General features: G+C 38.0%; 1 protein-coding gene across 4 annotated transcripts in view; it reads left to right on the top strand.

Annotated features, from left to right (window-relative positions):
- PHTF2 (putative homeodomain transcription factor 2) overlaps nt 1-20,740 on the top strand; it is an 89,636-nt gene that overhangs the window by 13,732 nt on the left and 55,164 nt on the right. For 2 of the 4 annotated variants that reach the window (XM_005862913.2, XM_005862915.2), the window contains exon 2: nt 8,407-8,486. In XM_005862913.2, the coding sequence (XP_005862975.1) occupies nt 8,442-8,486 (45 nt within the window). In that variant the 5' untranslated portion in view covers nt 8,407-8,441. Of the gene's footprint in view, nt 1-8,404; nt 8,491-20,740 lie in introns of those variants that run through there. The other 2 variants (XM_014536980.1, XM_014536981.1) reach the window with 2 other exon arrangements.

Below are 20,740 nucleotides of genomic sequence, written 5' to 3' on the forward strand. Positions count from 1 at the left end.
TTTCCTAAAAGGGCCTAACTAGAAGTTCCATCTAATGCTTGTTTGTGTCTGGACCAGAATATAGTCACAGCCACTCTTAGATGCAAGAAAGGATAGGAAAAATCTTTCTTTTGGGCAAACATTTTTGCAAAAGGAAGAGGACGATACAATAAGGGTAGTCAAATAACAATCTATGGTAATTTTTTTACACATGTCATCTTTATCAACCACTTCTTCTCATTCCACTCTGACTTCCTTCTCTACTCCATTGAAATTATTCCTGCCAGAGTAATTTCTAAACCTTTATTTTGTTAAATCCAATAATCTTTTAGCAGCTTACTTAATCTTTTGTGAAAGATTCTTCTCTCTTGGATTCTGTGACATTAAATCACCATTCTTTCTACTTATTTTCTGTTCTTGGCCTTTCTTACTCCACTTCCTCTGAATAGTAGTAGACTTGGGGCTGGACCCTTTTTTCTTTAATTATACTCTTCTTAAGTCATTCACATTTTATTGAAATGATTTGTGAAAGTCACACATCTTAAATAAATATTCAGTTGTGACAAATGCATATACGTACATAACCATCTTTATCTTTATTTTCAGCTTCAGACTCATGTATATAAATACCTGTTTGACTTCTTTATTTTTATGTTTAGTAGGTATGCTCAACGGGCATAAGACTTTCTTAACTAGCCTTACCACTTCCACTCTGAACTCTGTGGTCCAGTCTGTTCCCTGCACAGCTGTCAGAGTGGTTTTTGCAAATTAGATCATCACTGCTTTACTGGAATCACTTTAGTGAGTTCCTATCTTTATGATAAGATTGTTTGCTATGTCTCATAAGGGACTTCTTTGACCATCCTTTCCAAAAGTCCCTACCCCACCCCAATCACATCTCTCTGTTTATTTCCTTCATGGTACTGAAAATTATCTTACTTGATATTCGTTTTCTATATTCTTTCTTACAATGTAAGTTTTGTCAGGGCAGGGACTTTGTTTCTTGTTTATTGTTGTATCTTCGGTGCCTAGAACAATACAATATTAGTAAGTGTTCATAAATAATTTTTTTTTCATAAATATTTTTATTAAGTGATCAGCTACTGGATGAATAAAGGCCACATATGACAAACCCACTACCAACGTCATACTCGATGGGCAAAAACTAAAAGCGTTATAGCACTCCCTACTATCCTTAGAATCATATTTATATTCTACCCTTGAGACCTGTTTTTAGACCCTGTAAAGATTTCTCATCTTGTTCTGTGTTCCCATTACACTTAGATCGGGAACAAGATAGGGATGTCCACTTTCACCACTCTTATTCAACATAGTACTGGAAGTTTTAGTCACAGCAATCAGACAAGAAGAAGAAATAAAAGGCATCCAAATTGGAAAGGAAGAAGTAGAACTGTCATTATTTGCAGATGACATGATGCTGTATATAGAGAACCCTAAAGATTCCAGCATAAAAGTACTAGAAGTGATAAATGAATTGACTAAAGTAGCAGGATATAAAATAAGTATCCAGAATTCAGTTGCAGTTTTATACATCAATAATGAACTATCAGAAAGGAAAACTAAGAAAACAATCCCATTCACAATTGCTTAAAAACACACACACAACCCCCCCCCCCCAAAAAAAAACTTAGGCATAAATTTAACCAATGATGTAAAGATCTGTACACAGAAAATTATAAGATACTGAGAAAGATAGTGAAGAAGATACAAATAGCTGGAAGCATATACTGTGTACATAGATAGGAAGACTTAACATAATTAAAATGTCCATACTACCCAAAGCTATCTATAAATTAATGCAATTGCTATCAAGATACCAATAGAGTATTTCAAAAACTAGAACAGATATTCCAAAAATTTATATGGAACCACAAAACAGCCCAAATAGCCACAGCAATATTGAGAAAAAACCAAGTTGGAGGAATCACACTACCTGATATCAAACTATACTACAAGGCCATAGTAATCAAAACAGCATAGTACTGGATTAAAAACAGACATAGATCAATGGAACAAAATAGAGCGCCTAGAAATAAACCCATGTCTTTATGGTCAATTAATATTTGATCAAGGAGATAAAAACATACAATAGGGTAAATGGTGTTGGGAAAATTGGACAGGTATGTGCAAAAAAAATGAAGCTAGACCACCTTATACATAAACAAGAATAAACTCAAAATGGATTAAAGACTTAAATGTTCAATTCAAAACCATAGACATCCTAGAAGAAAACATAGGCAGTAAAATCTAGGATATTTCTCGTAGCAATATACTTTCTGATATATCTCCTCAGACAAGGGAAACAAAATTAAAAATAAATGGGACTACATCAAACTAAAAAGTTTCTGAACAGCAAAGGAAACTATCAACAAAATAAAAACCCATTGAATGGGAGAACATTTGCCAGTGATACATCTGATAAGGGGTTAATATCCAGAATTTATAAAAAATTTATAAAATTCAACACCAAAAATCAAACACTCCAATTAAAAAATGGGCAATGGATCTGAATAGACACTTCTCCAAAGAGGACATACAGATGGCCAATAGACATATGAAAAGATGCTCAACATCACTAATCATCAAAGAAATGCAAATTAAAACTACAATGAGATATCACCGCACACCTGTCAGAATGGCCATCATCTTTAAATCAACGAACAAGAAGTGTTGACAAGAATCTGGAAAAAAAGGGTATTCTAGTGCACGCTAGAATACCCTTTTGGTGTGAATACAGATTGGTGCAGCCACTGTAGAAAGCAGTATGGAGTTACCTCAAAAAATTAAAAATGGGACTGCCTTATGACCCAGTGATTCCACTTCTCATAATATATATTAAGAAACCCAAAACACTAATTCAAAAGAATGTATGCACCCTAGCCAAGATTTGGAAGCAGCCCAAGTGTTCATCAGTAAATGAGTGGATAAAAAAGTTGTGATGCATTTATTTACATAATGGGATACTACTCAGCTGTAAAAACTAAGGAAATCTTACCCTTTGTGACAGCATGGATGGATCTGAAGAGCACTATTCTAAGTGAAATAAGCCAATCAGAGAAAGACAAGTACCATATGATTTGACTCAGTATGTGGAATCTAATGAACAAAATCAATTAACAAAATAGAAACAGACTCATAGAGAACAGAGTGACAGCTGTCAGAGGGAGAGGGGTTGCATGGTTTCGGAAAAGGTGAAGGAATTAAGCAAAAAAATAAAAAAAAAACAAAAAACTCAGACATAGACAACAGTGTGGTGATTATCAGAGGGTAAGGGAGGTATGGGAGGTAGAAGAGAGTATAGTGGGATAAATGATGATGGAAGGAGACTTGACTTGGGGTGGTGAACACCCAATACAATATACAGATGATGTATTATAGGATTATACAGCTGAAACCTATATAATTTTATTAACCAATGTCACCTGAATAAATTTAATAAAATAAAAGGAAAAAAAACCCCAAATAATCATAATCACTTTCAAACAAAATCAGAGAGAGAGAGAAATAACTTAGAGTAACTGTCTATAGTAAGATTGAAATGTTATATCTGCAGTTAACCCTGTGGTTTTATAATTGAGTTATTTTTATATCTTAATATCCATCCGTCTCTCAGATTAGTTGATTGAAAAAGATTAAGATTCTCTATTCAAGATACTCCGTAAACTTTCTATGCTTTTTTTTTTCTGTAAATTAACTTTAATGACATAATTTAGCATTAAAAGTTATATAACATGAACTAACATAATAGAGAGTATAAACTGCTATTCCTGGATTGTCAGGATCAAAGAAGTTGGAGAAACTTTAGAAATAATCTTTATTCATAAATTATTTAATTTATTACTTTTAAAAAAAAATATATTTTATTGATTTTTTACAGAGAGGAAGGGAGAGAGATAGAGTTAGAAACGTCGATGAAAGCGAAACATTGATCAGCTGCCTCCTGCACATCTCCTACTGGGGATGTGCCCGCAACCCAGGTACATGGCCTTGACTGGAATCGAACCTGGGACCCTTCAGTCCGCAGGCCGACGCTCTATCCACTGAGCCAAACCGGTTTCGGCTACTTTTTGTTTTTTATACTCATTGAAATTTGTGTGTCTTTGAGTATACTTTGTCTGATTCAGAAATCTATCCCAGTATGCTGTGAAACCTGTTTTAAAAATAGGTATGAGCCACTTGGTGTCACAGAAGTCTTGTTGACACAATGCAAAAATTATCAAATGAGTTTGCAGAGCAAACTTTACCATTACTAAAGAAAGGTGTTTTTCTTTTTTTAAACAAAATTGACTGAATTTTTATTTCTATAAATTCAAATAAACATAATTGAAACATTTCAAAAATTTATATATCCAGTATACTATTATAGTTGAATTAAAAAAATTATTCTAAGTGTAGCTTATTGTAAACTAAAGTATATAAATTATCTTTCAGGTCATTTATTAAACGAAGCAGGCAACGTTTTCCACACTCTCATTGAAGCTTTTAAGAAATTGTTAGTATTTATATGTGACCATTTAAGTATTCCCTGAATATATTAAATATTTTGTACATTTAATAGATTGGGTTAATAAAATGTCCTTTCACATTTTGCATATGAGATGCATATTATTTACACTTCTGAGGTATTAGGAGAGAGGATCTTTATTTTGGTATGTAATCTGGAATAATCCTAAAAATTGGGTAAAGTGAAAGGGGGTGTAGAGTGATAAGTTGATATTCCCATACTTTTTTGTAGTTTGCTTTTGGCGACGTGGTGGCCAGGATTGGTAAGAGAGGGAGAGTTATAACCAGTTTGGAAAACATACATGATAGCCTTAACAAACAAAGACAGGGGTGGGCAGAAGTAGGTTTACAGTTGGGAGTACACGAAATACAGACTTTATTCTTGTATTATTGCTTATTAATTTGAATTTTCTATATGAACAACTGTAAACCTACTTTTGCCCACCTATATAATGGAGGTGTAATATGTGCTGAAGCAGTGGAGAGAACCTATAGGATGAGATATGGCTAAAGCTAAATGAAACACCCCCAAAAGCCTCCAGGACAGAAAAACGAGAATGGGAGATTAAAGTCAGTAAGAGAAAGCTCCCCCAAAAAGCCTTGGTGAGAGAAATGGAAGTAGCCATACCTGACTGAGAAACTTCAGTGGAGGTGACCTTTGAAATCTAAATAATCCATGTGTATGTAGTTGAGAATTGACATTATGATTTTATGATAATCAGGTAGCTATTTTTATTTTAAAGGTCAACAAAAAATGATTGCATGTATTCCTTCCCTAAACTGTTTGCCATGTTTAAAAAAGGAAATATAAATACTTGCCAGTTCCTGGGTTGCATGATTTTAAAAATAAATCATTAATAATAAAAAAATTATAATCTACTCTATGTATTACACTGTGGTAGGCATTTATTGTATGTATCTTATCAGTCACAAAATCCCTATAAGGATGTTAAACAAAGAGTTTTAACTTCCACGGCTGAAATTCGTTTTAAAAGAAAGTGTTTATTAGGCCATTGGTCGCAAAAAAAAAAGGGGGAAGAACACCGGTTTGGGCATGGAGTCTAAACCACCACCAGAATGGCTAGGTAGGAAAGATAAGTCATGTTCGGCATCCTGGAGCTTTGCAAGAGTTTTTAGGCATCAAGTAGGGGGAAGAAAGATGTAAGCTGTTTGAAAGGATTTAGCTATAGACAAAAAGGATGAGAGAAGTGGGGCTAGTTCTTGGAGAGTTGCAATAGAGTCTGCAAGCAAGTGTCCTGCCCGCTCCTGTGGATTAGCTGTGAACAGCAGATTGGAAAGTTTGTGCGTGTGTAAATAAAAAACCAGAGGCTCCTGGGGTTCTGTGGTGTCTGGCTCTTCTCCCTTTTGAATAATGGAGGAAATAGCCACATGGAAATTAATCCTAAGTCCCAACTGATAAACAGGAATGTGAGCCGTCTTTTGTAGAGCTGGTCCACAGCTATTGACAGGCTAACTTTTCTGTCACTTTCTCTCATTGTTCTGTGTTGGGGAGCACAGGAGATTTGGTTGGAAAGTTTGTAAGGAGGACATTCTGGTAAAAGGAAAGTGTGTGGAAGGCCACCTGCCCCGTTTATTGGAATTCTGACCTTAGGGGAGTGTCGAAGGTGGTGCCCCTAATTGTTCCTTGACCTTTCCAAACAAGTCTGTGCATATGCAGACCCTGGGGTGTTTACTGGAATCCTTATGCTTAATCCCTGGATGCCCTTGCCTAGAGGAAAATGTAAACATGTGTCCTCCCAAGATTACTCACCCTACTGATTGTATCTAAAGATAAAAACTGCAATAAAAGGCTAATGAGCCAGGCAATCTAGGTGTCCTGGCTCCTTTGGCCAGACTGTCCTTTAGCACTCTCCCCCACAATGTAACTGTGTCGGAGTAAGCTGTTCATCTGTCGTTCAGGGGCTGCTGGTCAACCCTGGCAGTTCTGCAGTTATAAGTTTCTTTTAGAACATCTCAGATTTTTTTTTCTTGTCAAGGGATGGATAGGTTACAGTTATTCCTACTGTACTAGTGAAAGAAACTGACCTCCAAGAGATTGACTCCTTCAATCCTGTATAATAAAAGCCTACTATGCAAATCGACCCAACAGCAGAACGACTGGTTGCAATGATGCACACTGACCACCAGGGGGCAGATGCTCAACGCAGGAGCTGCCCCCTGGTGGTCAGTGCACTCCCACAGGGGAAGCGCCGCTCAGCTAGAAGCTGGGCTCATGGCTGGTGAGCGCAGTGGCAGTGGTGGGAGCCTCTCCCACCTCCGCGGCAGCGCTAGGGATGTCCGACTGCTGGCTTAGGCCTGCTCCCCATGGGCCTGTCGGTCAGACATCCCCCAAGGGCTCCCGGACTGTGAGAGGGCATAGGCTGGGCTGAAGGGACACCCCCCCCCCGAGTGCACGAATTTCATGCACAGGGCCTCTAGTATTACATATTAGATAGAGAAAGACAATATCTGAATCCAGGTCTTTTGACTCTACTCCTTCTGTAACAAATGCCAGAGCATCTGTCAGGAATTTCAAAGCATAGTTTGCTTAAATTGGATCAATTAAAGATGGAATCAGGTCTGGCTGGTGTGACTCAGTTTGCTGAGCGTCATCCCATGCACCAGGAAAGAGTTGCTAGTTCTATTCCAGCTGAGGGCACATGCCTGGGTTGCAGGCTTAATCCCCAGCAGGGGTTGTGCAGGAAGCAGCCAATGGATGAGATGTTTCTATCTCTTCCTCTTCCTTTCTCTGAAATCAGTAAAAACATTTTTTAAAAAAAGATGGAATCAGTATCTTAGGAAAGGTAATAAAATAATCTGCTCTATAGTACTGTGAAAAAATGTAGGCATTAAGTAAATTCTGCCTTAAATTTTAGAGGTTGATCATCTGAACATTTGAACTTGCTGATAATAATTATTACATTTGAATCTTTTAATACACCTAGCAATGTTAAATAAACTTCTGGTATTTTGTTGACTGGGCAAATTGTGTAGTGCTAGCAACTGGCTCCAGTTGCAGATCTGCATGTGCTAGGATCAGCTCAGCTGAGTGCTTTACGTCAGGATTTCCTTGCGATCTGGTGGCCTTGAATGATCCTGGTTTGTAATGAGTTCAGGGGCAAGTATCTGTGTTTGAACCTTTTAGGCTTATTCTTATCACCATACCAGAGGTGCCCTTCGTCCAGCCGGGTCTTAAAACTAGAGGAGTATTACTGGAATCAGCCTGGAATTAATTCTCTCTAGGAATTAGTTCTTCTTTGAAAATTGTTTAGACAAAAAAGATGCTTATGAAATGGTCTGTGGTAAATTTCTAAATATTAGCAAACTGTGATATCTTGGAAGGCCTTCATATTAGTTATTCCTATGTAACTTACTCTAATACTGGCTTAGTATTTAATATAAATGTTAGGTTTATTTTAGTTCAATTTTATGTTTACTGGGTATTAGGGAAAATTAAATATGATTATAAATTTTGGTATCTCTATCAAGCCATCCTTTAGCAACAGTAATTTACATTAATTCCTAGATAGAAGCTATACCCAAAATCATCTGTTACTGAGTGAATTTCTATGATATGTGAATTTATAAATGAAAAATCTCCAGTATAACCTTGGAAATTCTGAAATTTATTTAAAAATGATTTTTAAAAAACCCACAATATAACTATTTTGTAAGAAAATTCAAGTGTTATAATCACATAGAAAGATCCTTCTTTTATTATGGCAACTGATTTTGTTTACTTAAGATAACCTGTTGCTAAAATAGTAATGAGGAAGGGTGTAATATAAGTGTAGTCATACACCCTTTGCTGTACAAGTAACCAGAGTACTAGATGTGCATGTTGCTCAGTTTCCTTTTGGAAGGTGGAAGTAAAGTCGTTGTATGTTTTTCTCTCTTGAACAGCTTAAAATGACGAACGTGTGATTTCAGTGGAATAAATGGCGTCCAAAGTCACTGATGCTATAGTCTGGTATCAAAAAAAAGTAAGTTGGTAATGAAAGCTTTTAATCTTTTAAATGCTTTTATTTTAAAAATGCTTTTGTGTGTGTGTGTGTGTGAGAGAGAGAGAGAGAGAGCTAAGAGGTTATGTCAAATATTACCTAAAGTAATAACAAATAGATTTCAGGACCTTTTGAATGGAAAGGGGAATAATATTTTCCTTCTGTGCCAGTTTTACTTCTAAATAAATGAGAAGGATGATGCCTAAAAATATTTTTTCTTCATTTTTAATCCACAATTTCAAAGTAGCTAGATTAATTATTTTCAGTTATAATGTCCAGGATTATGAATATAATTAGCATTTTATAAAAGCATTAAACTTTTTCTTGTATTTCTTTTAAAAGAAAGCTAGATTAGCAGAGCTGTTGTAAAATTTTATAACTTTTGTATCAAGAGGAACTGCAGTTTTGATCCTTTTCTTATACGTTCACAATTCAATAGCTGAACTTTTTCAGTAAAATAAACCTTCAGTATTTTCTGAACTGAAACATTAAAATTTTTCTTTTGGTATTTTAGAATTATTGTTGTAACTACTTAACTAGCTGTGTTATCCTACTACACATTTCAAAATACACTTTACTAATGTAATGTATTCTTTTATAAAGTTCAAGAGAATAAATGCCTTTTTTTGAAAATGGTATTGTTTACTCCAGAAGAGTGTTGTTTACACTCCCTAAAGTGCATATTGTTACATGCAGTATCTTAGATTTTTAGGGTATGTAGTGAATTGTGTTTATTTTCACATTTTAAAACATTTTTGATTCTTATTCTTCAAGTCCCTATTAACAAAGTATATATTTAAAGCTTTCCTATGTGTGGGAAGATCAGACAGTTTTAAAATTTAGTTGAATTAGAAATAAGTGGTAATTAGAACTCTTTAGAGATTAGTCAACCCTAAGGATACTGTTTACTTTTTGGATGTGTTATTTCTTTTCTGGGTGGAACATACCACAGATATACACTATCACATTTTTTATATAAGGTACTAAATTGAAAGTACTAAATGGAAGTGTTGATGATACTGTTAATTCAATATTTTGTGGTTCTATTTTAGTGTCATTTTATTTTTAAACTTCCAATCAATTTAAGAGAAAACTGAATTCAAGAAAATTAAAAATTTTTTATTTGCTATATTGATCTTTGAAAGCTTTTCTCTTCATTTCTACTTATGAGAGTTGGGAATGTTTATTAAACATTTTATCTATTGGGCTTTTTTATGTTAAACATTTCAAACCTTAACGAAGATCATTTGTAGAATGTACTATCATGACTGACTTTTCTTGGGATCTGAGGGGTTTGAAATATTATATTCACATTCAGTTAGCACAGTGACACCCTTCTTATCTAAGGGTCATTTACTTAGCAGCTTTGGTTGTGTGCAATCAAAATATTCTCCAGAGCAAATGTAACAGATATCACAATTTATATCTAGCAAATATAATCACACATTTTATGTTAGAGAATCATCAGGATCATTAACCAGATTTAATTCCTCTATATTTTTTCCTTTTGCTTTAAAATTTATTTTTCTTAATATCATTTTAAATTTTTTATAGCTCAGTGGTTCTCAAACCAAAGTTCTACTTCTCATTACTAGTAGGGAGTTGGGGAGGATGGGTTGAAAATATGGGATGTGAAGCTTTGATTTTCGTAATTACTTTTGGGGGAATACTAATATGCAATTCAGTAAACAAGAATTGACAAACTTTTTCTGTAAAGGGCTAGATTGTAAATGTTTTAGGCTTTGAGGGCCATAAGGTCTCTGTGGCAACCACTCACTAATGTCATAATGCAAAAACAGTCATAGACAATACATAAATGAATGAAATGAATAGGCATGGTGGCATTCCAATAAAACAATTTACAACAACAGGCAGTGGGCTAGATTTGGCCCATAGGCCTCGGTTTGCTGACCTGTGCTCTAAGACAGCCCCATATAAGAAATAATTACCCTGTTCAAAATGCATTAGTGACCTGTTAAATAACACTGTTTGGGTGTTTTAATGGTATTTTCTTTATGTTTTAAACTTGTTTACCTTGCCTTTAATTGATTACCTTATTGTAGATGTTTGTTGATTTCTGACTGTACCATAAAGATTTAGCTTTTTTATGAGATCCCCTCATTTCCTGCTCTCCCATCCTCCCAGTGGCTATAAATTTTGGTTAAATCAGTATTCAGGGCTTCTCCTAAATAGTAAAAGGCTAATATGCAAATTATCCCCATGGGATAATTCGCCCCACTGGGAGTTAAACGTGCGCTGACCACCAGGAGGCAGCGCAGAGCATGGCGGGTGTCGGTGATGTGGTGCTGGCAGCAGGCGGGCGGCAGAAGAGGCGCTGCTGGCCCCGATGGGCCCCAACGAGAACAGGACCGTAGTGGGATGGTGCAGTAGGTGAGCAGGCGGCACCAGGCCAAGGTGGGTGCAATTGGGGTCCCTGATCACCCCACCAGTTGCCCCACAGGATTTTATAGTGTGAATAACACACAGTGTTACTGGTTGCCTAACAGAGAATACTTCGTTTCTCAATTTATTTGTCTTAATTTTTTTTTCTTGAGTATCCATGGAACATACTTAGGAAAATGCTGGCCAAGTTATATAAACAAATGTGTTACAAGGGAAAGGGGATAGAGTTGTAAGACATAACTTGGGTTTCTGCCCCCAAATACTAGATGTAGAACCTTCTGACACCTCTTAAAGCCTCAGTTGTCTCATTAGTACAAGAAGTTAATACTGGTCTGTACAGCATAAGATTGCAGATTCTTTACGAAGCACTTGACAAAGATTAGTATTTTAGCACAGTCTTATTATCCAGATAAATAGTTCATTCTACATTTAACAAATTCTCTGAATATTTTATTTCTTCCTCTGCATAGCTTTTCCTGATCCTATACTAAAGCATAGCTTTTCCTGATCCTATACTAAAGATTAAATCCTATACTAAAGCATAGCTTTTCCTGATCCTATACTAAAGATTAAAGCTATAACTTCTGTAGGCATTCTTAGTAGCAATTTTGTTGCCATTTGGATTCTTGCAATTATAGCAAACCTTTTCTTGACCAGTGATGGCAATGGTCCAGGTCCCTTAGATTCTAATTCTGGGGAATCTGGACAAAACACCCAGGAGAAATTTATCTTAATTATTTTTCCATTTTAATTTTACCCTGTATAGATAAGTGGAAATCAAGCAACATATTCGATTTTGAATAATTGTGGTCTGTTTTATAGTTTTAGTTTTTATTTCAAATGATTGAATGAACAGCGGTAATCTGTTAGGTATTTCCTAAAATACAAAGACATTTAAATAACCGAGATATGTTAATACTTTTGGCATTTAAATTACTTTAAAAATATAATACAACTTTTTATGCTATTTATAGTAAATGGTTAGAAATATGTAAACAAGGAAGGTGCTGTATAGTCTTAAGTCATATTACGTACTCATGGTTTAATCAGGATTGTGTTTTAGAATAACAAACCAGAGTATATCCTGTGATAAATACTAAAAGAATGCAAATAAAGCATATATATTCCTTCCTTATGCTGCAATACAAAGGAAAAGGAAGCATGAGGTAATTAATTGAAATGAACTTTATTGAGCTCTTATGTGTCTGTCACATCTTGTTAGCTCACTAACACATTTAATCCTTGTAGTTACCCTATGATTACTGATACTATTAACTGGTTTACATATTTTTAGGGCTACGTTGAACTTCATGATGAGTTTTGTATGTTCTTACTTGCTTTTTTAACAAGGCCTGATAGCTTCCCTCCTGGCAAGGTAGCCATAGAGAGTCAGTAGAGTGGAAGTATCTGGTAATGATTAGCAGTTAAGTGTTACCCTTTCTCTTAGTGATCATAGCCAAGGTTTTTGTGTAAGGGTGGTTTTTGTGTAAGGATGTGAGTGAAATTACTGTTTGGTAAGGGCTCAACTGTGGAGCCAGTGTATCTGGATTTAAATTCCTGTACTCTACTACTTACTCTTTAACTTTATACAACTTAAGTTTTTGTAACTATGAAATAGGGATAGTAGTAGTATCTACATCATAGAGTTGTGAAGATTAAATGAGTTAATACTTGAAAAGTGTGTCTGACACTTGATAAATAGTAAATGCTAACTATTTGCTGTTATTATTATAAATATATATTTTTATTGATTTCAGAGAGTAAGGGAGAGGGAGAGAGATAGAAACATCAATGATGAGAGAGGATCATTGATCGGCTGCCTCGTCCATGCCCCCTACTGGGGACCGAGCCTGCAACCTGGGCATGTGCCCTTGACTGGAATCGAACCCAGGACTCTTCAGTCCGCAGGCTGACGCTCTATCCACTGAGCCAAACTGGCTATGGCTGCCGTTATTACTATCAGCAGCATTAACTGCCTCAATTGACAAGGGAGTAGAAACCAGAGACCAGGTGAGGCATTCCATCTCTTAGGGTTGCCGAAGGAGGTATGAACGAAGCCGAAAGGGGTAAAGAATTATGAATTTACTAGAGACCTGGTGCACGAAAATCGTGCACGGGGGGTGGGGGTCCCTCAGCCTGGCTGCACCCTCTCTCAATCTGGGACCCCTCGGGGGATGTCTGACTGCTGGTTTAGGCCCAATGGGGCTCAACCGGCAGTCGGACATCCCTCTCACAATCTGGGACCGCTGGCTCCTAACCTCTCACCTGCCTGCCTGCCTGATTGCCCCTAACCGCTCGCCTTCCTGCCTGATTGCCCCTAACCACTCGCCTGGCTGCCTAATCTTCCCTAGCCACTTGCCTGCCTGCCTGATTGCCCCTAACTGCCCCTGCCTCGGCCCCCGCCGCCATGGCTTCATCTGGAAGGTCCTTTGGCTGTCTGTTCTAATTAGCATATTACCCTTTTATTATTATAGATTATTATAGACTAGAGGCCCGGTGCATGAAAATTCATGCACTGGAGGGGGCGGTCCCTCAGCCCGGCCTGCCCCCCCTCACAGTCCGGGAGCCCTTGGATGGAAGGTGACCTGGCGATCAGGGGAAGGCGATGCCCCCATCACACCTCTGCTGCTGCCACTGCTGGGCAGCCGCCATCCAAGGCTTGCCTGCGCCTCGGGCCAGCCCTGAGTGGCTGGGGGGCTAAGGGGACTGGGGGACTCTGGAGGCAGAGCCCGGCCTTGCTGCATGCCTGCCACCCTGGTGGGGCTGAGGGGACTGGGCGCCGCCATCTTGTGGTTGTGGGCGCCGCCATCTTAGAGGGCGGGGCAGTCAATTAGCATATTCCCTCCTTATTGGCTGTGGGTGCTGCCATCTTTGCGATGGCATGAGGGTCAATTAGCATATTCCTTCTTTATTAGATCGGATTAGGTCATCTGAAAACCAGATGGGCCGAGCACCCAAATGGTGCGAATACCCAGGGATAGGAAATAAGAAATTTTAAAGGATTTAAAATCCTTTTTGGTGGGGAATTCTCTGGGTGGGTCAGATCCTGGGCAAGTCTGGAAGGGCGAGTTCGGAATGTGGTCTAAGTGAAAGGGAAAGTCGGTTGGGAAATGATCTATAGGTCAGTTTCCCAGGGGAGGGGATATCAATTCTATTATTTCATCAGACCTAACACCATTCACGTTGGGATCCCAGTCAATCCATGTTACAGTGTTTAGGTGGTTATTTGAGAGGTATGTTTAGAGAAATACTCTGATATGCTTTGACTTGTTTTTGTTTTTGTTTTAAAATATATCTTTATTGATTTCAGAGAGGAAGGAAGAGGGAAAGAGAGATAGAAACATCAATGATGAGAGAGAATCATTGATTGGCTGCCTCCTGCACATCTCCTACTGGGGATCAAGCCTGCAACCCAGGCATGTGCCCTTGACTGGAATCAAACCTGGGACCGTTCAGTCCACAGGTTAGGGCTGCTTTGACTTGTTGAACATATCAAAAATTGAAGGCTAAAAGAGCTAGGTTTTCCAGTAAATACTTCAATTTAAGAATTGCTTGTTGTAGGGGAGGGGTCTTGGAGGGCTGGGTGAAAGGGTGAAGGGATTAAGAAGTACAAATTAATAGTCACAGAGATGTGGTAATACAGTACAGCATGGGTAATACAGTCAGTGATATTGTGGTGACTGTGTGTGGTGCCAGGTATGGGGAGGGGAGCATCACTTTGTAGGTATGTGATTGTCTGGCCAGTGTGCTATAAATCTGAAACTAATAAAAATAGTGTTGAATGTAAACTCTAAGTGAAAAAAAAATGAATTGCTTAATTGTCTAAGTAATGTACTATAAGCTTAAATTTCTTCAAAGCTTAAACTGTTGTTTTGAATATTTATTTGTCATCTCTATTTACAAGTTCATGCCATAGTTCAGGTTATCTAAAGCTCAGAAATTTACTTAGCTTTCCATTGTATTCAAAATATTGTATCATGGAATCAAGAAATGATACTTTTCTTTTAGTGTTGATTGAAAAATTCAAGAGAGATTATATTGATGAAGTGAAGTCATACAGATTTTCTCTATTTGTATATGATGATATTTTTGTGTAATGCTAGACATAAAAACTAAACTTAAATGGCTACTATATACTAAACGCTATGCTAAATGGTTTACAACCACTGTCCAATTTTTAAAATGGCACTGAGGAAACAGTCTTAGAGGTTATTTTATTTGTCTTGTTTTGTTTAAAGTGTTCCAGTCACTAAGTGGCAGAACCTTGATCTGCCCAGATCTTCTGTCTATAAAGCCCTGCCCTTTATTAAAAAATCTCATCACCATTTACTGTCATAGCAATTATCTGGTTATGCAAGCAAAAATTATTTAATAATTTCAAAAGTTTATTTTCAAATAAATCCTAAAATTCCAGATAATGCAAATTTAGCAACTATTTATACTGTATATATAATTTCTTTATATTAACATTTTTTTCTCGGTTACAGTGAGTTGTAATTTGCACTAGTAATGTTTAACTATCTCAAAATTCTTTGGAAAGTAGAGTCTATAAATATGCAAGTTAATGTTAGGCCAATATTTACATTAGTTAATGATAATCTAGCAAATACAACAAAAAAATAAAAATAGAACAGAAGCAGGCTTCTGGATTCAGAACTTGGTGGAAAATTTTTTTTTTTCATTCCAAAACTCCTAGGATCTAAGGCCTTCTAAATATATGTATATATATATATGTATATGTGTGTGTATATATATATTTATTTATTTACTTATTTAAATGTGTATATATATATTTAAATGTATATATATATTTCCTATAAATGCTTGTAATGATATTTTGTTTAAAGAAATCATGTAAAAATATAGCTGTTTATTTTTTACGAAAGTTTTATTGATGTATAACTTACATGCCATAAAATTCACTTGTTTAAGTATACAATTCAATAATTCTTACTAAATCTCATTCAGAATATTTCCATCATCCCCAAAAGAAACTTCTTGCTCATTTGTAGTCAGTCCTTATTCCCATCCCCACCACTAGGCAGCCACTAATCTACCTTTTGTTTCTGTAAGTTTTGCCTTTTCTATACATTTCATATAAATGGAATCATACAATATGTGGCCTTTTGTGTCTGGCTTCTTTGCTTAACATGTTTCTGAGTTTCACCCATGTTATAGTATGTGTGAATGCTTCATTCCTTTTTATTGCTGAGTAGAATCTTATTTTATAGAGTTATCATATTTTATCTATTCACAATTAATGGACATTTGGATTGTTTCTACTTTTTGACTATTATGAATAATGCAGGTATAAACATTCATGTACACACCTTTGTATGGACATATGTTTTCATTTCTTTTGGGTAGATAACTAGGAGTGGAATTACCAGGTCATAACTGCCAAACTGTTTTCCAAAGTGGCTGCTTCACTTTACATTCCCACAAGCAGTGTATGAGGATTTTAGTTTCTCCATATCCTTGCCAACACCTGTCATTGTCTGTCTTTTTTTATTATAGCCATTCTAGGGTGTGTGAAGTGGTATCTTTTTGTGGTTTAATTTGCATAACTATTTCTTTTAGTTGTTTTTTACTTTGAATATTAACAATTTGTTTGAATTTACTGTAGTTTTGAAATCCTGTAAGGCTTAAACTGGAATGATTTTCTTTGCCATGCTAAGTATTGATTTCCCAGGAGATTCTGACTCTGTCCTGTGGGGTCTGAGAAAGTCTTTGAATTGTTGTGATTTAACATTTAGGTCTTTTCAGGTAAAATCAAAAGGGGAAGAAATTATTTACTTGTCACAAAAACAGTAATCAATCCTAGTCATTTGGCATGTTACTGATCATTTCCTGCTTTAGCTTACATTGTAGGGTTTGTTTTCTAATATATTTTATTGGTTTCAGAGAGAGGAAGGGAGAGGGAGAGAGAGAGAGAAACATCAATGATGAGAGAGAATCATCCAGTGGCTGCCTCCTGCACGCCCCCTACTGGGGATTGAGCCTGCAATGACTGGGAATCAAACCGTGACCTCCTGGTCCACGAGTCACTCAACCTCTGAGACACAATGGCCAGGCACAGTTGGGGTTTTTTTGTCTTGTTCTTATCTATTATAATTAATTATTATTCCAGTCTCCTGAAAGTGTGATGATAATTGATGAAATAATTGATCATGTAATTCCCCTTCCCCCTTCTGGTATAGCCAAGAAAATAATCTCTCTCTCTCTCTCTCTCTCTCTCTCTCTCTCTCTCTCTCCCTCTCCCTCTCTCTCTCTCTCTCTCTCCATATTTATATATATATAAAGAGCCAGGGTCCATAACGTCCAAAACAACTGAAGGGACGACTGAACTCCAGGCTGCGCACGCAGCAGGCTCAGGTGGGCGGGGACTGGCGATTGGGCTGAACTGCTGACCTCTCGGAGAGAGAGAGAGAGGTGGGGCTGATTAGCAGCTGCGTGGCTGCTGACGAGGCCCAGAGAGAGAAGCAGGGTCTGATCCGCAGCCTCTGTGGCAGCTGCTGATCAGCCTTTGCCTCTCTCTCTGGGCCTCGCCAGCAGCCGAGCCTCATTCTCTCTTTCCAAGAGGTCAGCAGTTCAGCCCGCTTGCCAGCAGCCTGGGGCAGCTGCTTATCAGCCCTGCCTCTCTGATCAGGCCTGGAGATGCTGACTGGCATAGAAACCGACCAATCAGAGCCAAATCTGGGTGAACTATGAGGAGCCAATGGCTGCCTAGGAGGCAGAGCTTTTGATGCTGACTGGCATAGAACAGACCAATCAGAACCAAATTGGCCAGCAGGGGAGGGCAGTTGGGGGCAAGATCAGGCCAGCAGGGGAGGGCAGTTAGAGGTGATCAGGCAGGCAGAGGCAGTTAAGGGCAACCAGGCTGGCAGGGGAGGGCTGTTGGGGGCGAGATCAGGCCAGCAGGCTAGGGAAGTTGGGGCAACCAGGCTGGCAGGGGAGGGCCTGGCTATCAGTCCAGATATAGGGATTCTGTATTTTTGTCTGCCAAGAGCATCTTCTCCTGCTGAAAAAGGCTCCCCCCACCCCCATTTAAGCAATCCTATCCTATATAATCTATATATACTAATAAAAGGGTAATATGCTAATTAGACCAGGTCGACCGGCCATCTTCCGGACGTCTGTCTTCTTTCCAGACAAAGCCCTGGTGGTGGGGGCTGAGGCAGAGGCAGTTAGGGGTGATCAGGCCAGCAGGGGAGGGCAGTTGGGGGCAACCAGGCTGGCAGGGGAGGGCAGTTGGGGGCAAGATTAGGCAGGCAGAAGAGGGCAGTTGGGGGCGGATCAGGCTGGCAGGGGAGGACAGTTGGGGACGAGATCAGGACGGCAGAGGAGGGCAGTTAGGGCAATCAGGCAGGCAGAGGCAGTTAGGGGTGATCAGTCTGGCAGGGGAGAGCAGTTAGGGGCAAGATCAGGCAGGCAGGCAGAGGCAGTTAGGGGTGATCAGGCCGGCAGGCAGGTAAGTGGTTAGGAGCCAGTGGTCCCAGATTGCGAGAGGGATGTCCGATTGAAGAGGGTGCAAGCTGGGCTTTGGGAACCCCCCCCCCCGCACAAATTTTGTGCACCCGGGCGTCTAGTTATTAAATAATAGATGCCAGTTGGCAAGGAATATCTGAGAGCTTTCATTATTCCATCATTTTCGATTGGGCCATAAAAGGCATAGTAAAGTAAATATTTATATATTAAATATTTATTGTTGAAAGTATTACAGATGTCCCCTCTTTTTCCCCCCATTGACCCCAGGCCTTCACCACCCTGTTGTTTGTGTCCATAAGTAATGCATATATGCATTTAATCTCTTTCCGCCCTCCCTCCCCGCTTCCCTCTTTTGGAGGTTTTTTTCTTAAGTTTGATATGTAAAATGTGAGCAGCACTATTAGTGGTAAAATGAAGATAAAGTAAAGTTTATATTTGGTCTTTTACTGTTTTGATTATTTATTTTTAAAAATAATTTATTGATTTTAGAGAGGGGGGAACGGGAAGAGGGGAGAGAGGGAAAGAGAGAGAAACATTGATTTGTTGTTCCACTTATTTATGCATTCATTGGTTGCTTCTTGTATGTGCCCTGATCAGAGATCAAACCCACAACCTTGGCATGTAGGGACGATGCTCTAAGCTACCTGGCCAGGCTTTGTGTTTCGATTATTTAGAAGCTTAAATAGTGAACTCTTCATTTTTTAAAAAACTAAATTACTTAAGTAATAAATAAGTTTCTAAAAGCTATTTTAAATAGTTTAATACCTATTTTGACTGTTTAAAAAATGATTTCCACTCTAATTGTTGAAATAACAGTTATTGAAAACTCCAAATAATTATTGAGTAATGTTAAATGTTATGGGTTTGGCTGTAAGAGCGTTAACACCTGGGAATTAATGTTATAGCTTTGTTAAATAGAACTTTTATATACTGTGGATAATTTTTGACCATCTGATCGATTGAAATAGTAAGGCAAATTTGAATTATTTCACATGATTAATAAAAGAAACTAATGAATTTTTTTTTCCTCACTAGCAAGGTCTTCACAATTTATGAAACAAAGTTAGGTTAAGTAGAAAAGATGACTTCTTGGGAAAGGCTCTTAATCGGCAGTACCTTTATTAATAAATATACTGAGAACATACAGCCATGTACCAGCAAGTTGGAAAATAAACAAACTTCGTAAATTATGCAGAGTAGTATTGGTTTGCCTTAACAGCAATGTTCTCATTAAAGTTTGGACTTAGGAAAAAACACCAGTGTATTCTGCTTCTCCTTTTCACTACACATAAATTGTGCCAACAGCACACAGCCAAGACCTGGTAAAGAAAGACAAACCATGGTTGTATTGGGCCTCTCAGCAGCAGAATTTCTAGAAACTTCTCTATAGGAGTCTGTTGTTAATGTTCATTTTAATTCCCACTATTAGCCATCTGTTTCTCTCATTTATCTAACATTTAGAATGGTGAGAGAATCTGATTGACTTTCTTGAGTCAGCTATCTAGCTTTGGATCAGTGTGAGAGGGAGGGACATGTTCACGATCAAATATAGTAGAGACATGGTCCTTGGTAGTCCGCTCAGAATAAAGCAGGGCCTTTATGCTTAGTAGTTTAATTATTTTACTTAAGTATAAATGAGAGATAGGTGTTGAATCAACTAGATACTTGCTTTTCAATCTTAAAGATTAAAGATAGGGCCTTGGGCATTTTGGGGGGTTATTGTGGGATCCCTGAAATCACACTATATCTAATGTCTTACTAGCTCTGAGAATCTTTTTAATCTCTCTTGTTTTAAAAAAAATTTAAATTGATTTTTAAGAGAGGAAGGGGGGAGAGAGAGAGAGAGAGAGAGAGAGAGAGAGAGAGAGAGAAACATCAGTTGCCTCCTGCACATGCCTAAATTGGGGATCAAACCCTGAACCTGAATATGTGCCCTGACCAGGAATCGAACCTGCCACCCTTCAGCATATGGCACAATGCTCCAACCAACTGAGCCACACTGGCCAGGTCTCTTTTTAATCTCTTCATTAAAGGGGAACAGAAGAGAGGAATCCAGTGAGACAGTCATGGCTACTGCTTTCTCTTTTATGGTTGCTGATGATGGCCCTCTCTCATTGGCTTCTTCCAGAACTTGAAGTTCTCTCAGTTCCACCACGACGCTGTTTGCCAGGCTCTTTTCCTTTCATTCCCTCCCTTTCCTGTGTTAACCAACTGAATTCCTTCCATTGCCATCTGCTGCAAGAGTCCCATACAGAATGCTGTTCTTTTCTTGAACACTTGGTATTTACCATTTTGGTTCTTTAACTCATTTTCCCCCTTGATATCCTAGGATGTAGGTAGCTATC

Source organism: Myotis brandtii, unplaced genomic scaffold, assembly GCF_000412655.1.
Source record: "Myotis brandtii unplaced genomic scaffold, ASM41265v1 scaffold17, whole genome shotgun sequence".
NCBI lineage: Eukaryota > Metazoa > Chordata > Mammalia > Chiroptera > Vespertilionidae > Myotis > Myotis brandtii.